Raw genomic sequence first — 21724 nt, 5'->3', positions numbered from 1 at the left:
ACCGGCACTGAATCAATGTGCGGGGGTACAGGTTAGTTGAGGTAATTTGTTAATTTTAAGCTAGCCTATACAAGACAGTTGTATATTATTTAAAAAATATATCCGTAGCTGATTAGTATGCTGTTGCATCGACAATGTATTTTACAATCTGAAATGTTTGAATTTCCAACATTAAGTACTGAACAAGTAATCACATGATATCCACCAGCCAGCAGTGTAAAAACGGCCGCATGCCAGCACCGTGTATAGATCGGTGAACTGAAAATGACAATCAAATAGGCCATGATGTGGCACACAATTGGTCCAGTGTCACCCGGGTTAAGGGAGGGTTTAGGTCATGCAAAGCTATACTGTCTAGTAGCACAGCATTCTTAAATAGTTTTTTATTTAACTTTTTATCTCCCACCTTTTCTCCCCAATTTGTAGTTACAGTCTTGGCCCATCGTTGCAACTCCCATACGGGCTCGGGAGAGGCGAAGGTTGAGAGCTATACGTCCTCCGAAACACAACCCTGCCAAGCCGCACTGCTTCTTGACACCGTTTGCTTAACCCGGAAGCCTGACACACCAATGTGTCCGAGGAAACACTGTACAACTGGAGACAGAAGTCAGCGTGCATGTGCCTGGTCCGCAACAAAAAGTCACTAGAGCACGATGGGACAGGGACATAGCGGCCAGCTAAACCCGGATGACACTGGGTCAATTGTGCACCGCCTCATGGGTCACCCGGGAGTGGTCAACTGTGATAAAGCCTGGGATTGAACCCAGGTCTGTAATGGTACCTCAAGGACTGCGATGCAGTGCCTTAGACCGCTGCGCCACTCTGGAGGCCGTAGGACAGCATTCTAACCTGTATTCAACTCACATGACTTTAACATGGAGAAGGACCGTCTATAGCGGTGAAACAGAACACTTAGAGCAGGAGTGTCAAACTCATCCCTTGGAGGGCATAGTGTCTGCTGGTTTTTCCTTTCAATTAAGACCTAGACAACCAGGTGAGGGGAGTTCCTTACTAATCAGCGATCTTAATTCATCAATCAAGTACAAGGGAGGGGTGAAAACCGTACACACTTGGCACTCAATGGAATGAGTTTGACACGTGACTTTAGAGAGTCTGTCTATAACGGTGGAAAACAACAATTAGAGCCTCTGTCTGTAAGGGTGGAACAGATCAGTTGGAGCCTCTGTCTATAATGTGGAACAGAACACTTAGAGCCTCTGTCTATAACAGTGGAACCAAACACTAAGAGCCTCTGTCTATAAGGGTGGAACAGAACACTTAGAGCCTCTGTCTGTAAGGGTGGAACAGAACAGTTGGAGCCTCTGTCTGCAAGGGTGGAAAGGAACAGTTGGAACCTCTGTCTATAACGTGGAACAGAACACTTAGAGCCTCTGTCTACAAGGGTGGAACAGAACACTTAGAGCCTCTGTCTATAAGGGTGAAACACAACACTTAGAGCCTCTGTCTATAAGGGTGAAACACAACACTTAGAGCCTCTGTCTATAAGGGTGAAACACAACACTTAGAGCCTCTGTCTATAAGGGTGAAACACAACACTTAGAGACTCTGTCTATAAGGGTGAAACACAACACTAAGAGCCTCTGTCTATAATGGTGAAACACAACACTTAGAGCCTCTGTCTATAATGGTGGAACAGAACACTTAGAGCCTCTGTCTATAACAGTGGAACAGAACACTAAGAGCCTCTGTCTATAAGGGTGGAACACAACACTTAGAGCCTCTGTCTATAATGGTGGAACAGAACACTTAGAGCCTCTGTCTATAATGGTGGAACAGAACACTTAGAGCTTATACTATAGAATGTTATTTGTGTTTCTTGTCTCAGTTATGAATTGCTCTGAGCAGAAGGAAGACAAAGCCTGGGAAGCAGTTAGTTAGGTAAACGCATTAACTTTGTTATTTTTGAATGTAGCTGAAGCTCTGGTTATTTTTAAATCCATGAGCCTTGAAAAAATGACTTCCGTTTTCCCCCTATAATAGACAGTACTCAACTTGAGAAATATGCTTTTTTTGATCATCTTTTATTATTTTGTTCATATTGAATGGAATTGGCTGAAAATAATTCAAATTTGTGGAATAAATCCCTCAATATATGCAGTCTTCAGTCTTCATCCAGGAAAATAGTTTGGATGTGAAATGGAGACAGATGCCAGTAGAAGAGTAGTAGAGGGAGAATGGGATGAGTGAACGTTTATGCCTCGGCACATTCACCTGCAATAGAGAGGGAGAAAAGAGTGAGGAGATGATTTCTACCAGGGAAGCACATTCATATGTATCTGATCACCATAATAATATTGTACATCTGTGTGTGTGTGTGTGTGGTGTCGTACCATTGTTGGGCAGGAAAACAATGTTCCCAGAGAGGATTCCTGTATCCAGAGAGAACTGCATGAACTTCTTCTGGACATCTGCGCTCACCTCTGGAGTGCGACCTACAACCACAACACAACCAGGTTAACACAACACGACCACGTTAACACAGCCAGGTTAACACAACACGACCAGGTTAACACAGCCAGGCTAACACAGCCAGGTTAACACAACACGACCAGGTTAACACAGCCAGGTTAACACAACACAACCAGGTTAACACAACACGACCAGGTTAACACAGCCAGGTTAACACAGCACGACCAGGTTAACACAACACAACCAGGTTAACACAACACAACTAGGTTAACACAACAAAATTTTTAACACAAACAGGTTAACACAACACAACCAGATTAACACAGCCAGGTTAACACAACACGACCAGGTTAACACAGCCAGGTTAACACAACAGAACCAGGTTAACATAACCAGGTAAACACAACACAACCAGATTAACACAACACAATCAAGTTAACACAACACTAACAGGTTAACACAACCAGGTAAACACAACACAACCAGATTAACTCAACACAATCAAGTTAACACATCAAAAACAGTTCAACACAAGCAGGTAAACACAAGCAGGTTAACAGAACCAGGTAAACACAACAAAACCAGATTAACAAAACACTACCAGGTTAACACAACTGAACCATGTTAACACAACCAGGATAAAACAACTAAACAAAACCAATTTAACACAAGCAGGTTAACACAACTGGGTTAACACAGCACTACCAGGATAACACAACACAAACAGGTTAACACAAGACTACCTGGTTACCATAACCAGATTACCACAACCAGGTTAACAGAACACAACCAGGTTAACAGAACACTACCAGGTTAACAGAACACTACCATGTTAACAGAACACAACCAGGTTAACACAACACAACCAGGTTAACAGAACACAACCAGGTTAACAGAACACAGCCAGGTAAACACACACAACCAGGTTAACAGAACACAACCAGGTTAACACAACACAACCAGGTTAACAGAACACAACCAGGTTAATACAACACAACCAGGTTAACAGAACACTACCAGGTAAACACACACAACCAGGTTAACAGAACACAACCAGGTTAACACAACACAACCAGGTTAACAGAACACTACCAGGTTAACACAACACAACCAGGTTAATACAACACAACCAGGTTAATACAACACAACCAGGTTAATACAACACAACCAGGTTAACACAACCAGGTTAATACAACCCCACCTGTAACATGACCATGCTAAAACCAGAGACCAAAGTGAAACTGTGATGAATGACACAAAACATGAGAATCTAAAGGTGTGAATTAATTTCAGACATGCAGGCAGCCAGACAGACTTACTGTAGAGTTTGTTGAGAACGTCAGTTACTCCGTGTTTGGTCTTGATGGTGTGGATCAGAGCAAAGTCATCATACTGGACAGCTACCACACGCATGTCATTTTCATTGTTCCAACCTGAGAGAGAGAAAGAGATGTAGTTAACTGTGTGTGTGTGTGTGTGTGTGTGTGTGTGTGTGTGTGTGTGTGTGTGTGTGTGTGTGTGTGTGTGTGTGTGTGTGTGTGTGTGTGTGTGTGTGTGTGTGTGTGTGTGTGTGAATGAACTCACGCTGGCTGGTGAAGGTGAAGCGGCCTGGTATGTCAGTCTTCTTGGCCAGATGGGTCATCCTCCAGCAAGAGCCATCAGCGCTGAGAGAAAGAGCAGCATCAGTATGAGTGAAATGGACGCAGACACACAGACACACACAAACTCACTTCTGGTTGGCGCAGCTGATGTCCAGGTCACCTTCGGCAGTGGGCAGCATCATGGAAGTTCCCATCTTCATACCAGCCTTACGATTCATAAACCACTTGGCGTTGCTGGCAAAGCCCACGGCCCACCACTTACCAGCCATCTGGGGAGAGAGAATATAGTTATTCATTCTCACAATGCAAATTGATTTAATAGTCATGGCAGGTGATCCACTCCTCTCTCTACTCTGACCCTCCTCAACTCCAGAATCTCTTCTCTCTCTGCACTTGTACTCAAATCAAATCAAATCAAATTTATTTATATAGCCCTTCGTACATCAGCTGATATCTCAAAGTGCTGTACAGAAACCCAGCTTAAAACCCCAAACAGCAAGCAATGCAGGTGTAGAAGCACGGTGGCTAGGAAAAACTCCCTAGAAAGGCCAAAACCTAGGAAGAAACCTAGAGAGGAACCAGGCTATGTGGGGTGGCCAGTCCTCTTCTGGCTGTGCCGGGTGGAGATTATAACAGAACATGGCCAAGATGTTCAAATGTTCATAAATGACCAGCATGGTTGAATAATAATAAGGACAGTACAACACTCTCAACACTCTGTACTGTACAACACTCTTCTCTCAACTCTTTGCCTGCTCTCTTTTTGTTATAGCCTATCTCATTTGTTTTATCAGTTCTCTCAGTCTCTCTCTCTCTCACCTTCTCCAGGTTGAAGTCTTTCTGAGGCATGACGTTGACACAGGCGACCAGCGTAGCGCACAGCAGAACTCCCATTATGCTCAGCCTCATGGTTACAGATCTGTGTGTGTGACGGCTCGACTCTCCGGGGTGTGTGAGGAGGAAAATGAGTAAGGTGGGAGCTGACTGAGGGTCCTTATATCCTCCAACATTCTTCTATTCTCTACTCCTCCCCTCTTCTCCCCCTTGTTTCCAGTTAGTCCCTCCCCTCTCCATCCCTCAAAGATGTAAATCTCACCCTTATACAACTGCACGAGGAGGTGGGGGAGAAGTCAACAATGTAAGCAGAATGATTTGCTGCTGTCCTCTCCTTTTCTCTCTTCTCCTCTCTCCTCATTTTTTCTCCTCTCCTCCCCTTCTCTCTCCTCCTCTCCTTTTCTCTCATCTCCTCTCCTTTTCTCTCTTCTCCTCTCCTTTTCTCTCTTCTCCTCTCTCCTCCTCTCCTTTTCTCTCATCTCCTCTCCTTTTATCTCTTCTCCTCTCTCCTCCTCTCCTTTTCTCTCATCTCCTCTCCTTTTCTCTCTTCTCCTCTCCTTTTCTCTCTTCTCCTCTCCCCTCCTCTCCTTTTCTCTCATCTCCTCTCCTTTTCTCTCCTCCCCTCTCTCCTCAATTTCTCTCCTCTCCTCCCCTTCTCTCTCCTCCTCTCCTTTTCTCTCATCTCCTCTCCTTTTCTCTCTTCTCCTCTCTCCTCCTCTCCTTTTCTCTCATCTCCTCTCATTTTCTCTCTTCTCCTCTCTCCTCCTCTCCTTTTCTCTCTTCTCCTCTCTCCTCCTCTCCTTTTCTCTCATCTCCTCTCCTTTTCTCTCATTTCCTCTCCTTTTCTCTCATCTCCTCTACTTTTCTCTCTTCTCCTCTCTCCTCCTCTCCTTTTCTCTCATCTCCTCTCCTTTTCTCTCTTCTCCTCTCTCCTCCTCTCCTTTTCTCTCATCTCCTCTCCTTTTCTCTCCTCTCCTCTCTCCTCATTTTCTCTCCTCTCCTCCCCTCTCTCCTCTCCTTTTCTCTCTTCTCCTCTCTCCTCCTCTCCTTTTCTCTCATCTCCTCTCATTTTCTCTCTTCTCCTCTCTCCTCCTCTCCTTTTCTCTCTTCTCCTCTCTCCTCCTCTCCTTTTCTCTCATCTCCTCTCCTTTTATCTCTTCTCCTCTCTCCTCCTCTCCTTTTCTCTCATCTCCTCTCCTTTTCTCTCATCTCCTCTCCTTTTCTCTCTCCTGGAGGTTATATAACTCGGAATGGTACATAACCCCTGGAGGTTATATAACTCTGAATGGTACATAACTCCTGGAGGTTATATAACTCTGAATGGTACATAACTCCTGGAGGTTATATAACTCTGAATGGTACATAACTCCTGGAGGTTATATAACTATGAATGGTACATAACTCCAGGAGGTTATATAACTCTGAATGGTACATAACTCCTGGAGGTTATATAACTGTTTCTGAGCAGTCAGAACTTGGGCTTGGTCGCACTTTGAAATCTTCCTCAACATATTGGCTGTGAAGAGGAGATAAAACCAGCTCAGAACGACCACAGAAACAAAGACTCTGACTATACGAACTAAATAAACTTGAAGATAAAGCAATGAGCATGTCCATATAATTACATGCAAATACGTTTCTATAGCACATCAAATTTGTGCTGCGTGTTAAAAATTAGGTAACAGTTTTATAAACTTGTTTATGCAATTTATATAACTGATTGTTACGCAAGTAACTTTCCACACACCCTGCAAGAAGGAGTACACTGTTTTTTTGTGTGTGTGGGAGGGGGGGGGGGGGAGTTATTTGACTACATGAAGGCGCCATAAACAGATGTAAAATACATTTTACATTGGATATTCGGTGGATATTTAAAAAAAATACATTTTTATATACAGGCCTACATTTTTAAAAAAATGAAGATTTCGTATTTCAATCGTCATTAGCGCTTTAACAAAGCGTGCCATGACTATGAACATTGTATATTCTTAATCAGGGGTGAATGGAGAAGATCAAAATCAACAACCAAAAAAAGGTGAGGATCGTTCTGCATCCCCCCGATTCAGAATATTCCATTTTCATAGTCATGGCATGATTGGTTCAATAGCTAGTTATGAGACAAAAATGAATATCCACGGAATATTCCGTATAAAACTAATTTTACCTCAGTATAAAATGTATTTTACCTCGGTGCCTGACCGGTGCCTTTTCCACCGATCTGCATCTCTCTCATTCCTCCCTCTACAGATGCAGTTCTGCAGCGCATCCCAATACACAACCCAGAGAATCCGTCTACATGTCACCGCTACTCAGCCTACTGTATAAGAAGTATATTGTCTGTATTCATATGGTTGTAGCCTGTATGTTGTGAATCCATTCTAAAGAAGACTAATTTTAGCTCCACGATGCAAGGTCTCATCTACCAATGGCTGGACGAAGTTTTGAAATTGTATACTGATGACATACATTGACGTACAGGACACACCCGCAGCATCCGCAAGGCACGAGGCCCACGAGCTCTGGGGGCCCATGGATGTGATTTTTTAAATTCAGTAAATCATTTTGATAGTAACCCTCCCTAAAGTCAGTCATGCATCTTTTACATTTCCAGGTGTAGTAAGAAGCAAAGTGTTTGTTTCAGGACATGACTGAAAAAGTGCCTCAGGACTTGGCGTACTTTTGATTGACCGTATAAGAGGATATCGGTGAACAAATGCTGTGGTCAAGGCTACGATGGCGCCAGTGCAATGAGTGGAGTTTATTCAGGTGTTCAAAAGCGAATATCAGACCGAGAGCCTAATGCCTCTTAGAAAGTTCTTTATGAGTTTTAGTTAAGAAAACGATCTCTCTGCAGAAGCGACAGTTACAGGGCAGGTAAAACAGCTTGATTGCCGTAACAACATCAGGGAAACTGGGCAGAAAGAAGGAGGGCTTGAAATACTACAGTTCTGCAACATCTTTAATTGAGCCTCTCATTCGCTTTAATTGCATACTCAACAATTTACAGAAAGAGATTAACTGTATACTAAGCTCTGAGGACAGGTCGTCTGGATACTATACAGCCAATAAATTGGCAGATGCAAACAGATGATCGTCTTCTGCAGAGAACAGTTCTTGACGTCTTAACAAAACAGCGGTTTGCAATTTATTTCATTCTGGTGAACCGGTGTTTGAGTTGCGTGGTTTCAAATATCAACAAACCCTTATTTGTGGTATGTATCGTTGTGCATCTTTATTTTATTTTGATTTCACCATTATTTAACCAGGTAGGCTCCAGATTTTACAGTCTAACCAGACACCTAGATATTTGTAGTTGTCCACGTATTCTAAGTCAGAGCCGTCCAGAGTAGTGATGTTGGACAGGTGGGCAGGTGCAGGCAGCGATCGGTTGAAGAGCATGCATTTAGTTTTACTTGTATTTAAGAGCAATTGGAGGCCACGGAAGGAGAGCTGTATGGCATTGAAGCTATGTTAACACAGTGTCCAAAGAAGGGCCAGAAGTATACAGAATGGTGTCGGGTAGCGGGTCTTATATGCACCTCAGGAGAACCAAGAAATGAAGAGCAACACCACGGCTGTCTTTTAGGCTTTTATGTTGATCTGCAATAGTATTGTGAAAAGACAGGACAGGAACACATCAGTCTCCAATGCACCATCTGACAAGTTGTTCTACACAGGAGCATAAAGAAAGGTAAAACACATATCCTGCGAAAGTATTCGGCCCCCTTGAACTTTGCGACCTTTTGCCACATTTCAGGCTTCAAACATAAAGATATAAAACTGTATTTTTTTGTGAAGAATCAACAACAAGTGGGACACAATCATGAAGTGGAACGACATTTATTGGATATTTCAAACTTTTTTAACAAATCAAAAACTGAAAAATTGGGCGTGCAAAATTATTCAGCCCCCTTAAGTTAATACTTTGTAACGCCACCTTTTGCTGCGATTACAGCTGTAAGTCGCTTGGGGTATGTCTCTGAAAACTAGTAAAAATTCCCCATTTAAGGTCAGTTCGGATCACCACTTTATTTTAAGGATGTGAAATGTCAGAATAATAGTAGAGAGAAGGATTTATTTCAGCTTTTATTTCTTTCATCACATCCCAGTGGGTCAGAAGTAAACATACACTCAATTAGTATTTTGAAGCTAATACTCAATTAGTATTTTGCTTTTTTATTGCGGTTTTGGAGCAGTGGCTTCTTCCTTGCTGAGCGGCCTTTCAGGTTATATCGATATAGGACTCGTTTTACTGTGGATATAGATACTTTGTATCTGTTTCCTCCAGCATCTTCACAAGGTCCTTTGCTGTGGTTCTGGGACTGATTTACACTTTTCGCACCAAAGTATGTTCATCTCTAGGAGACAGAACGCGTCTCCATCCTGAGCGGTATGTCGGCTGCGTGGTCCCATGGTGTTTATACTTGCGTACTATTGTTTGTACAGATGAACGTGGTACCTTCAGGTGTTTGGAAATTGCTCCCAAGGATGAACCAGACTTGTGGAGGTCTTGGCTGATTTCTTTTGATTTTCCCATGATGTCAAGCAATGAAGCACTGAGTTTGAAGGTAGGCCTTGAAATACATCCACGGGTACACCTCCAATTGACTCAAATTATGTCAATTAGCCTATCAGAAGCTTCTAAAGCCATTTGCTGGAATTTTCCAAGCTGTTTAAAAGCACAGTCAACTTAGTGTATGTAAATTTCTGACCCACTGGAATTGTGATACAGTGAATTATAAGTGAAATAATCTGTCTGTAAACAATTGTTGGAACATTGACTTGTGTCATGCACAAAGTAGATGGCCTAACCGACTTGCCAAAACTATAGTTTGTTAACAAGAAATTTGTGGAGTTGTTGAATAACGAGTTTTAATGATTCCAACCTAAGTGTATGTAAACTTCCGACTTCAACTGTACATATTACCTCAATTACCTCGATTAACCGGTGCCCCCGCACATTGACTCTGTACTGGATCCCCCTGTATATAGCCTCCACATTGACTCTGTACTGGATCCCCCTGTATATAGCCTCCACATTGACTCTGTACTGGATCCCCCTGTATATAGCCTCCACATTGACTCTGTACTGGATCCCCCTGTATATAGCCTCCACATTGACTCGGTACTGGATCCCCCTGTATATAGCCTCCACATTGACTCTGTACTGGATCCCCCTGTATATAGCCTCCACATTGACTCTGTACTGGATCCCCCTGTATATAGCCTCCACATTGACTCTGTACTGGATCCCCCTGTATATAGCCTCCACATTGACTCTGTACTGGATCCCCCTGTATATAGCCTCCACATTGACTCTGTACTGGATCCCCCTGTATATAGCCTCCACATTGACTCTGTACTGGATCCCCCTGTATATAGCCTCCACATTGACTCTGTACTGGATCCCCCTGTATATAGCCTCCACATTGACTCTGTACTGGATCCCCCTGTATATAGCCTCCACATTGACTCTGTACTGGATCCCCCTGTATATAGCCTCCACATTGACTCTGTACTGGATCCCCCTGTATATAGCCTCCACATTGACTCTGTACTGGATCCCCCTGTATATAGCCTCCACATTGACTCTGTACTGGTTCCCCTGTATATAGCCTCCACATTGACTCTGTACTGGATCCCCCTGTATATAGCCTCCACATTGACTCTGTACTGGATCCCCCTGTATATAGCCTCCACATTGACTCTGTACTGGATCCCCCTGTATATAGCCTCCACATTGACTCTGTACTGGTAACCCCTGTATATAGCCTCCACATTGACTCTGTACTGGATCCCCCTGTATATAGCCTCCACATTGACTCTGTACTGGATCCCCCTGTATATAGCCTCCACATTGACTCGGTACTGGATCCCCCTGTATATAGCCTGCACATTGACTCTGTACTGGATCCCCCTGTATATAGTCTCCACATTGACTCTGTACTGGATCCCCCTGTATATAGCCTCCACATTGACTCTGTTCTGGATCCCCCTGTATATAGCCTCCACATTGACTCGGTACTGGATCCCCCTGTATATAGCCTCCACATTGACTCAGTACCGGTACCCCCTGTATATAGCCTCCACATTGACTCAGTACCGGTACCCCCTGTATATAGCCTCCACATTGACTCTGTACTGGTACCCCCTGTATATAGCCTCCACATTGACTCTGTGCTGGATCCCCCTGTATATAGCCTCCACATTGACTCAGTACCGGTACCCCCTGTATATAGCCTCGCTACTGTTATTTTATTGTTTATTTTATTGTTGCTCCTTAATTATTTGTTTATTTAATTATTATTTTACATCATTTCACTGTAAGGTCTACTACACCTGTTGTATTCAGCATTTCACTGTGAGGTCTACTACACCTGTTGTATTCAGCATTTCACTGTGAGGTCTACTACACCTGTTGTATTCAGCATTTCACTGTAAGGTCTACTACACCTGTTGTATTCAGCATTTCACTGTAAGGTCTACTACACCTGTTGTATTCAGCATTTCACTGTAAGGTCTACTACACCTGTTGTATTCATCATTTCACTGTAAGGTCTACTACACCTGTTGTATTCAGCATTTCACTGTAAGGTCTACTACACCTGTTATATTCAGCATTTCACTGTAAGGTCTACTACACCTGTTGTATTCAGCATTTCACTGTAAGGTCTACCACACCTGTTGTATTCAGCATTTCACTGTAAGGTCTACTACACCTGTTGTATTCAGCATTTCACTGTAAGGTCTACTACACCTGTTGTATTCAGCATTTCACTGTAAGGTCTACTACACTTGTTGTATTCAGCATTTCACTGTAAGGTCTACTACACCTGTTGTATTCATCATTTCACTGTAAGGTCTACTACACCTGTTGTATTCAGCATTTCACTGTAAGGTCTACTACACCTGTTGTATTCAGCATTTCACTGTAAGGTCTACTACACCTGTTGTATTCAGCATTTCACTGTAAGGTCTACCACACCTGTTGTATTCAGCATTTCACTGTAAGGTCTACTACACCTGTTATATTCAGCATTTCACTGTAAGGTCTACTACACCTGTTGTATTCAGCATTTCACTGTAAGGTCTACTACACCTGTTGTATTCAGCATTTCACTGTAAGGTCTACTACACCAGTTGTATTCAGCATTTCACTGTAAGGTCTACTACACCTGTTATATTCAGCATTTCACTGTAAGGTCTACTACACCTGTTGTATTCAGCATTTCACTGTAAGGTCTACTACACCTGTTATATTCAGCATTTCACTGTAAGGTCTACTACACCTGTTGTATTCAGCATTTCACTGTAAGGTCTACCACACCTGTTGTATTCAGCATTTCACTGTAAGGTCTACTACACCTGTTGTATTCAGAATTTCACTGTAAGGTCTACTACACCTGTTGTATTCAGCATTTCACTGTAAGGTCTACTACACCTGTTGTATTCAGCATTTCACTGTAAGGTCTACTACACCTGTTGTATTCATCATTTCACTGTAAGGTCTACTACACCTGTTGTATTCAGCATTTCACTGTAAGGTCTACTACACCTGTTGTATTCAGCATTTCACTGTAAGGTCTACTACACCTGTTGTATTCAGCATTTCACTGTAAGGTCTACCACACCTGTTGTATTCAGCATTTCACTGTAAGGTCTACTACACCTGTTATATTCAGCATTTCACTGTAAGGTCTACTACACCTGTTATATTCAGCATTTCACTGTAAGGTCTACTACACCTGTTGTATTCAGCATTTCACTGTAAGGTCTACTACACCTGTTGTATTCAGCATTTCACTGTAAGGTCTACCACACCTGTTGTATTCAGCATTTCACTGTAAGGTCTACTACACCTGTTGTATTCAGCATTTCACTGTAAGGTCTACTACACCTGTTTTATTCAGCATTTCACTGTAAGGTCTACTACACCTGTTGTATTCAGCATTTCACTGTAAGGTCTACTACACCTGTTGTATTCATCATTTCACGGTAAGGTCTACTACATCTGTTGTATTCAGCATTTCACTGTAAGGTCTACTACACCTGTTATATTCAGCATTTCACTGTAAGGTCTACTACACCTGTTGTATTCAGCATTTCACTGTAAGGTCTACTACACCTGTTGTATTCAGCATTTCACTGTAAGGTCTACTACACCTGTTGTATTCAGCATTTCACTGTAAGGTCTACTACATCTGTTGTATTCAGCATTTCACTGTAAGGTCTACTACACCTGTTGTATTCAGCATTTCACTGTAAGGTCTACTACACCTGTTATATTCAGCATTTCACTAAGGTCTACTACACCTGTTGTATTCAGCATTTCACTGTAAGGTCTACTACACCTGTTGTATTCAGCATTTCACTGTAAGGTCTACTACACCTGTTGTATTCAGCATTTCACTGTAAGGTCTACTACATCTGTTGTATTCAGCATTTCACTGTAAGGTCTACTACACCTGTTGTATTCAGCATTTCACTGTAAGGTCTACTACACCTGTTGTATTCAGCATTTCACTGTAAGGTCTACTACACCTGTTGTATTCAGCATTTCACTGTAAGGTCTACTACACCTGTTGTGATAAGCATTTCACTGTAAGGTCTACTACATCTGTTGTATTCAGCATTTCACTGTAAGGTCTACTACACCTGTTATATTCAGCATTTCACTGTAAGGTCTACTACACCTGTTGTATTCAGCATTTCACTGTAAGGTCTACTACATCTGTTGTATTCAGCATTTCACTGTAAGGTCTACTACACCTGTTGTATTCAGCATTTCACTGTAAGGTCTACTACACCTGTTATATTCAGCATTTCACTAAGGTCTACTACACCTGTTGTATTCAGCATTTCACTGTAAGGTCTACTACACCTGTTGTATTCAGCATTTCACTGTAAGGTCTACTACACCTGTTGTATTCAGCATTTCACTGTAAGGTCTACTACATCTGTTGTATTCAGCATTTCACTGTAAGGTCTACTACACCTGTTGTATTCAGCATTTCACTGTAAGGTCTACTACACCTGTTGTATTCAGCATTTCACTGTAAGGTCTACTACACCTGTTGTATTCAGCATTTCACTGTATGGTCTACTACACCTGTTGTATTCAGCATTTCACTGTAAGGTCTACTACATCTGTTGTATTCAGCATTTCACTGTAAGGTCTACTACACCTGTTGTATTCATAATTTCACTGTAAGGTCTACTACACCTGTTGTATTCAGCATTTCACTGTAAGGTCTACTACACCGGTTGTATTCAGCATTTCACTGTAAGGTCTACTACACCTGTTGTATTCAGCATTTCACTGTAAGGTCTACTACACCTGTTGTATTCAGCATTTCACTGTAAGGTCTACTACATCTGTTGTATTCAGCATTTCACTGTAATGTCTACTACACCTGTTGTATTCATCATTTCACTGTAATGTCTACTACACCTGTTGTATTCAGCATTTCACTGTAAGGTCTACTACACCTGTTATATTCAGCATTTCACTGTAAGGTCTACTACACCTGTTGTATTCAGCATTTCACTGTAAGGTCTACTACACCGGTTGTATTCAGCATTTCACTGTAAGGTCTACTACACCTGTTATATTCAGCATTTCACTGTAAGGTCTACTACACCTGTTGTGTTCAGCATTTCACTGTAAGGTCTACTACACCTGTTATATTCAGCATTTCACTGTAAGGTCTACTGCACCTGTTGTATTCAGCATTTCACTGTAAGGTCTACCACACCTGTTGTATTCAGCATTTCACTGTAAGGTCTACTACACCTGTTGTATTCAGCATTTCACTGTAAGGTCTACTACACCTGTTGTATTCAGCATTTCACTGTAAGGTCTACTACACCTGTTGTGATAAGCATTTCACTGTAAGGTCTACTACATCTGTTGTATTCAGCATTTCACTGTAAGGTCTACTACACCTGTTATATTCAGCATTTCACTGTAAGGTCTACTACACCTGTTGTATTCAGCATTTCACTGTAAGGTCTACTACACCTGTTGTATTCAGCATTTCACTGTAAGGTCTACTACACCTGTTGTATTCAGCATTTCACTGTAAGGTCTACTACACCTGTTGTGATAAGCATTTCACTGTAAGGTCTACTACATCTGTTGTATTCAGCATTTCACTGTAAGGTCTACTACACCTGTTATATTCAGCATTTCACTGTAAGGTCTACTACACCTGTTGTATTCAGCATTTCACTGTAAGGTCTACTACATCTGTTGTATTCAGCATTTCACTGTAAGGTCTACTACACCTGTTGTATTCAGCATTTCACTGTAAGGTCTACTACACCTGTTATATTCAGCATTTCACTAAGGTCTACTACACCTGTTGTATTCAGCATTTCACTGTAAGGTCTACTACACCTGTTGTATTCAGCATTTCACTGTAAGGTCTACTACACCTGTTGTATTCAGCATTTCACTGTAAGGTCTACTACATCTGTTGTATTCAGCATTTCACTGTAAGGTCTACTACACCTGTTGTATTCAGCATTTCACTGTAAGGTCTACTACACCTGTTGTATTCAGCATTTCACTGTAAGGTCTACTACACCTGTTGTATTCAGCATTTCACTGTAAGGTCTACTACACCTGTTGTATTCAGCATTTCACTGTAAGGTCTACTACATCTGTTGTATTCAGCATTTCACTGTAAGGTCTACTACACCTGTTGTATTCATAATTTCACTGTAAGGTCTACTACACCTGTTGTATTCAGCATTTCACTGTAAGGTCTACTACACCGGTTGTATTCAGCATTTCACTGTAAGGTCTACTACACCTGTTGTATTCAGCATTTCACTGTAAGGTCTACTACACCTGTTGTATTCAGCATTTCACTGTAAGGTCTACTACATCTGTTGTATTCAGCATTTCACTGTAAGGTCTACTACACCTGTTGTATTCATCATTTCACTGTAATGTCTACTACACCTGTTGTATTCAGCATTTCACTGTAAGGTCTACTACACCTGTTATATTCAGCATTTCACTGTAAGGTCTACTACACCTGTTGTATTCAGCATTTCACTGTAAGGTCTACTACACCTGTTGTATTCAGCATTTCACTGTAAGGTCTACCACACCTGTTGTATTCAGCATTTCACTGTAAGGTCTACTACACCTGTTATATTCAGCATTTCACTAAGGTCTACTACACCTGTTGTATTCAGCATTTCACTGTAAGGTCTACTACACCTGTTGTATTCAGCATTTCACTGTAAGGTCTACTACACCTGTTGTATTCAGCATTTCACTGTAAGGTCTACTACATCTGTTGTATTCAGCATTTCACTGTAAGGTCTACTACACCTGTTGTATTCAGCATTTCACTGTAAGGTCTACTACATCTGTTGTATTCAGCATTTCACTGTAAGGTCTACTACACCTGTTGTATTCATCATTTCACTGTAAGGTCTACTACACCTGTTGTATTCAGCATTTCACTGTAAGGTCTACTACACCTGTTGTATTCAGCATTTCACTGTAAGGTCTACTACACCTGTTGTATTCAGCATTTCACTGTAAGGTCTACTACACCTGTTGTATTCAGCATTTCACTGTAAGGTCTACTACACCGGTTGTATTCAGCATTTCACTGTAAGGTCTAATACACCGGTTGTATTCAGCATTTCACTGTAAGGTCTACTACACCGGTTGTATTCAGCATTTCACTGTAAGGTCTACTACATCTGTTGTATTCAGCATTTCACTGTAAGGTCTACTACACCGGTTGTATTCAGCATTTCACTGTAAGGTCTACTACACCTGTTGTATTCAGCATTTCACTGTAAGGTCTACTACACCTGTTGTATTCAGCATTTCACTAAGGTCTACTACTCCTGTTGTATTCAGCATTTCACTGTAAGGTCTACTACATCTGTTGTATTCATCATTTCACTGTAAGGTCTACTACACCTGTTGTATTCATCATTTCACTGTAAGGTCTACTACACCTGTTGTATTCAGCATTTCACTGTAAGGTCTACTACATCTGTTGTATTCATCATTTCACTGTAAGGTCTACTACACCGGTTGTATTCAGCATTTCACTGTAAGGTCTACTACACCTGTTGTATTCAGTATTTCACTGTAAGGTCTACTACACCTGTTGTATTCAGTATTTCACTGTAAGGTCTACTACACCTGTTGTATTCAGCATTTCACTGTAAGGTCTACTACACCGGTTGTATTCAGCATTTCACTGTAAGGTCTACTACACCTGTTGTATTCAGCATTTCACTGTAAGGTCTACTACACCTGTTGTATTCAGTATTTCACTGTAAGGTCTACTACACCTGTTGTATTCAGCATTTCACTGTAAGGTCTACTACACCTGTTGTATTCAGTATTTCACTGTAAGGTCTACTACACCTGTTGTATTCAGCATTTCACTGTAAGGTCTACTACACCGGTTGTATTCAGCATTTCACTGTAAGGTCTACTACACCTGTTGTATTCAGCATTTCACTGTAAGGTCTAATAATGCAGTTCAAGAAGTAGAGTTAAGAAAATATTTACTAAATAAACAAAGTAAATTTTTTACATTTAAAGTAACACAAGAAAATTATATAACAATAACGAGGCTATATACAGGGGGTACCGGCACTGAATCAATGTACAGGTTAGTTGAGGTAATTTGTTAATTTTAAGGTAGCCTATACAAGACAGTTGTATATTATTTAAAAAATATATCCGTAGCTGGTTAGTATGCTGTTGCATCGACAATGTATTTTACAATCTGAAATGTTTGAATTTCCAACATTAAGTACTGAACAAGTAATCACATGATATCCACCAGCCAGCAGTGTAAAAACGGCCGCATGGCAGCACCGTGTATAGATCGGTGAACTGAAAATAACAACCAAATAGGCCATGATGTGGCGCACAATTGGCCCAGTGTCACCCGGGTTAAGGAAGGGTTTAGGTCATGCAAAGCTATACTGTATAGTAGCACAGCATTCTTAAACAGTTTTTTATTTAACTTTTTATCTCCCACCTTTTCTCCCCAATTTGTAGTTACAGTCTTGGCCCATCGTTGCAACTCCCGTACGGGCTCGGGAGAGGCGAAGGTTGAGAGCTATACGTCCTCCGAAACACAACCCTGCCAAGCCGCACTGCTTCTTGACACCGTTTGCTTAACCCGGAAGCCTGACACACCAATGTGTCCGAGGAAACACTGTACAATTGGAGACAGAAGTCAGCGTGCATGTGCCTGGTCCGCAACAAAAAGTCACTAGAGCACGATGGGACAGGGACATAGCGGTCAGCTAAACCCGGATGACACTGGGTCAATTGTGCACCGCCTCATGGGTCACCCGGGCGTGGTCAACTGTGACAAAGCCTGGGATTGAACCCAGGTCTGTAATGGTGCCTCAAGGACTGCGATGCAGTGCCTTAGACCGCTGCGCCACTCTGGAGGCCGTAGGACAGCATTCTAACCTGTATTCAACTCACATGACTTTAACATGGAGAAGGACCGTCTATAGCGGTGAAACAGAACACTTAGAGCAGGAGTGTCAAACTCATCCCTTGGAGGGCATAGTGTCTGCTGGTTTTTCCTTTCAATTAAGACCTAGACAACCAGGTGAGGGGAGTTCTTTACTAATCAGCGATCTTAATTCATCAATCAAGTACAAGGGAGGGGTGAAAACCGTACACACTTGGCACTCAATGGAATGAGTTTGACACGTGACTTTAGAGAGTCTGTCTATAACGGTGGAAAACAACAATTAGAGCCTCTGTCTGTAAGGGTGGAATAGAACAGTTGGATCCTCTGTCTATAATGTGGAACAGAACACTTAGAGCCTCTGTCTATAACAGTGGAACCAAACACTAAGAGCCTCTGTCTATAAGGGTGGAACAGAACACTTAGAGCCTCTGTCTGTAAGGGTGGAACAGAACAGTTGGAGCCTCTGTCTGCAAGGGTGGAAAGGAACAGTTGGAACCTCTGTCTATAACGTGGAACAGAACACTTAGAGCCTCTGTCTACAAGGGTGGAACATAACACTTAGAGCCTCTGTCTATAAGGGTGAAACAGAACACTTAGAGCCTCTGTCTATAACAGTGGAACCGAACACTTAGAGCATCTGTCTATAAGGGTGAAACAGAACACTTAGAGCATCTGTCTATAAGGGTGAAACAGAACACTTAGAGCATCTGTCTATAAGGGTGAAACAGAACACTTAGAGCATCTGTCTATAAGGGTGAAACAGAACACTTAGAGCCTCTGTCTATAACAGTGGAACCGAACACTTAGAGCCTCTGTCTATAAGGCTGGAAGAGAACGCTAAGAGCCTCTGTCTATAACAGTGGAACAGAACACTAAGGGCCTCTGTCTATAACAGTGAAACACAACACTTAGAGCCTCTGTGGTGGTGGAACAGAACACTTAGAGCCCCTGTCTATAATGGTGGAACAGAACACTTAGAGCCTCTGTCTATAATGGTGGAACAGAACACTTAGAGCTTATACTGTAGAATGTTATTTGTGTTTCTTGTCTCAGTTATGAATTGCTCTGAGCAGAAGGAAGACAAAGCCTGGGAAGCAGTTAGTTAGGTAAACGCATTAACTTTGTTATTTTTGAATGTAGCTGAAGCTCTGGTTATTTTTAAATCCATGAGCCTTGAAAAAATGACTTCCGTTTTCCCCCTATAATAGACAGTACTCAACTTGAGAAATATGCTTTTTTTGATCATCTTTTATTATTTTGTTCATATTGAATGGAATTGGCTGAAAATAATTCAAATTTGTGGAATAAATCCCTCAATATATGCAGTCTTCAGTCTTCTTCCAGGAAAAGAGGATGTGGATGTGAAATGGAGACAGATGCCAGTAGAAGAGTAGTAGAGGGAGAATGGGATGAGTGAACATTTATGCCTCGGCACATTCACCTGCAATAGAGAGGGAGAAAAGAGTGAGGAGATGATTTCTACCAGGGAAGCACATTCATATGTATCTGATCACCATAATAATATTGTTCATCTGTGTGTGTGTGTGGTGTCGTACCGTTCCTGGGCAGGAAAACAATGTTCCCAGAGAGGATTCCTGTATCCAGAGAGAACTGCATGAACTTCTTCTGGACATCTGCGCTCACCTCTGGAGTGCGACCTACAACCACAACACAACCAGGTTAACACAACACGACCAGGTTAACACAGCCAGGTTAACACAACACGACCAGGTTAACACAGCCAGGTTTACACAACACAACCAGGTTAACACAGCCAGGTTAACACAGCCAGGCTAACACAGCCAGGTTAACACAACACGACCAGGTTAACACAGCCAGGTTAACACAACACAACCAGGTTAACACAACACGACCAGGTTAACACAGCCAGGTTAACACAACACGACCAGGTTAACACAACACAACCAGGTTAACACAACACAACTAGGTTAACACAACAAAAAAGTTTAACACAAACAGGTTAACACAACACAACCAGATTAACACAGCCAGGTTAACACAACACAACCAGGTTAACACAGCCAGGTTAACACAACAGAACCAGGTTAACACAACCAGGTAAACACAACACAACCAGATTAACACAACACAATCAAGTTAACACTACACTAACAGGTTAACACAACCAGGTAAACACAACACAACCAGATTAACACAACACGATCAAGTTAACACAACACTAACAGGTTAACACAACAAAAACAGTTCAACACAAGCAGATAAACACAAGCAGGTTAACAGAACCAGGTAAACACAACAAAACCAGATTAACAAAACACTACCAGGTTAACACAACAGAACCATGTTAACACAACCAGGTTAACACAACCAGGATAAAACAACAGAACAAAACCAATTTAACACAAGCAGGTTAACACAACTGGGTTAACACAGCACTACCAGGATAACACAACACAAACAGGTTAACACAAGACTACCTGGTTACCATAACCAGATTACCACAACCAGGTTAACAGAACACAACCAGGTTAATACAACACAACCAGGTTAACAGAACACTACCAGGTTAACAGAACACTACCAGGTTAACAGAACACTACCAGGTTAACATAACACAACCAGGTTAACAGAACACAACCAGGTTAATACAACACAACCAGGTTAACAGAACACAACCAGGTTAATACAACACAACCAGGTTAACAGAACACAACCAGGTTAACAGAACACTACCAGGTTAACAGAACACTACCAGGTTAACAGAACACTACCAGGTTAACAGAACACTACCAGGTTAACAGAACACAACCAGGTTAATACAACACTACCAGGTTAACAGAACACTACCAGGTTAACAGAACACAACCAGGTTAATACAACACAACCAGGTTAACAGAACACAACCAGGTTAACACAACCAGGTTAATACAACACAACCAGGTTAATACAACACAACCAGGTTAACACAACCAGGTTAATACAACACAACCAGGTTAACAGAACACAACCAGGTTAATACAACACAACCAGGTTAATACAACACAACCAGGTTAACACAACCAGGTTAATACAACACAACCAGGATAACAGAACACAACCAGGTTAACACAACCAGGTTAATACAACACAACCAGGTTAACACAACCAGGTTAATACAACACAACCAGGTTAACAGAACACAACCAGGTTAATACAACACAACCAGGTTAACACAACCAGGATAACACAACCCACCTGTAACATGACCATGCTAAAACCAGAGACCAAAGCAAAACTGTGATGAATGACACAGACTGCATCGTTCTGCATCCCCCGATTCAGAATATTACATTTTCATAGTCATGGCATGATTGGTTCAATAGCTAGTTATGAGAGAAAAATGAATATCCA

At 41.8% G+C, this 21724-nt stretch overlaps 1 protein-coding gene and 1 long non-coding RNA gene across 2 annotated transcripts; both read right to left on the bottom strand.

Moving 5' to 3' along the window:
- Positions 1–2013: 2013 nt before the first annotated feature.
- LOC139366687 (lipocalin-like) lies at positions 2014–5006 on the bottom strand. The gene is made up of 6 exons (XM_071104370.1): positions 4851–5006; positions 4161–4300; positions 4015–4094; positions 3750–3863; positions 2352–2453; positions 2014–2232 (listed from the first exon to the last, which is right to left on the bottom strand). Exons 1-6 carry the CDS (start codon positions 4938–4940, stop codon positions 2213–2215), a joined length of 546 nt encoding a protein of 181 aa, XP_070960471.1. The 5' UTR covers positions 4941–5006; the 3' UTR covers positions 2014–2212.
- A 14574-nt stretch (positions 5007–19580) lies between these two features.
- On the bottom strand, positions 19581–20010 carry LOC139366686 (uncharacterized). Its single transcript, XR_011626791.1, has 2 exons — positions 19909–20010; positions 19581–19793 (listed from the first exon to the last, which is right to left on the bottom strand). It is a non-coding gene; the product is annotated as an uncharacterized lncRNA (long non-coding RNA).
- Positions 20011–21724: the final 1714 nt, after the last annotated feature.

The sequence above is a fragment of the Oncorhynchus clarkii genome, chromosome 15 (assembly GCF_045791955.1).
Source record: "Oncorhynchus clarkii lewisi isolate Uvic-CL-2024 chromosome 15, UVic_Ocla_1.0, whole genome shotgun sequence".
In the NCBI taxonomy this organism is placed as follows: domain Eukaryota; kingdom Metazoa; phylum Chordata; class Actinopteri; order Salmoniformes; family Salmonidae; genus Oncorhynchus; species Oncorhynchus clarkii.
This window is presented reverse-complemented; position numbering and strand designations above follow the sequence as displayed.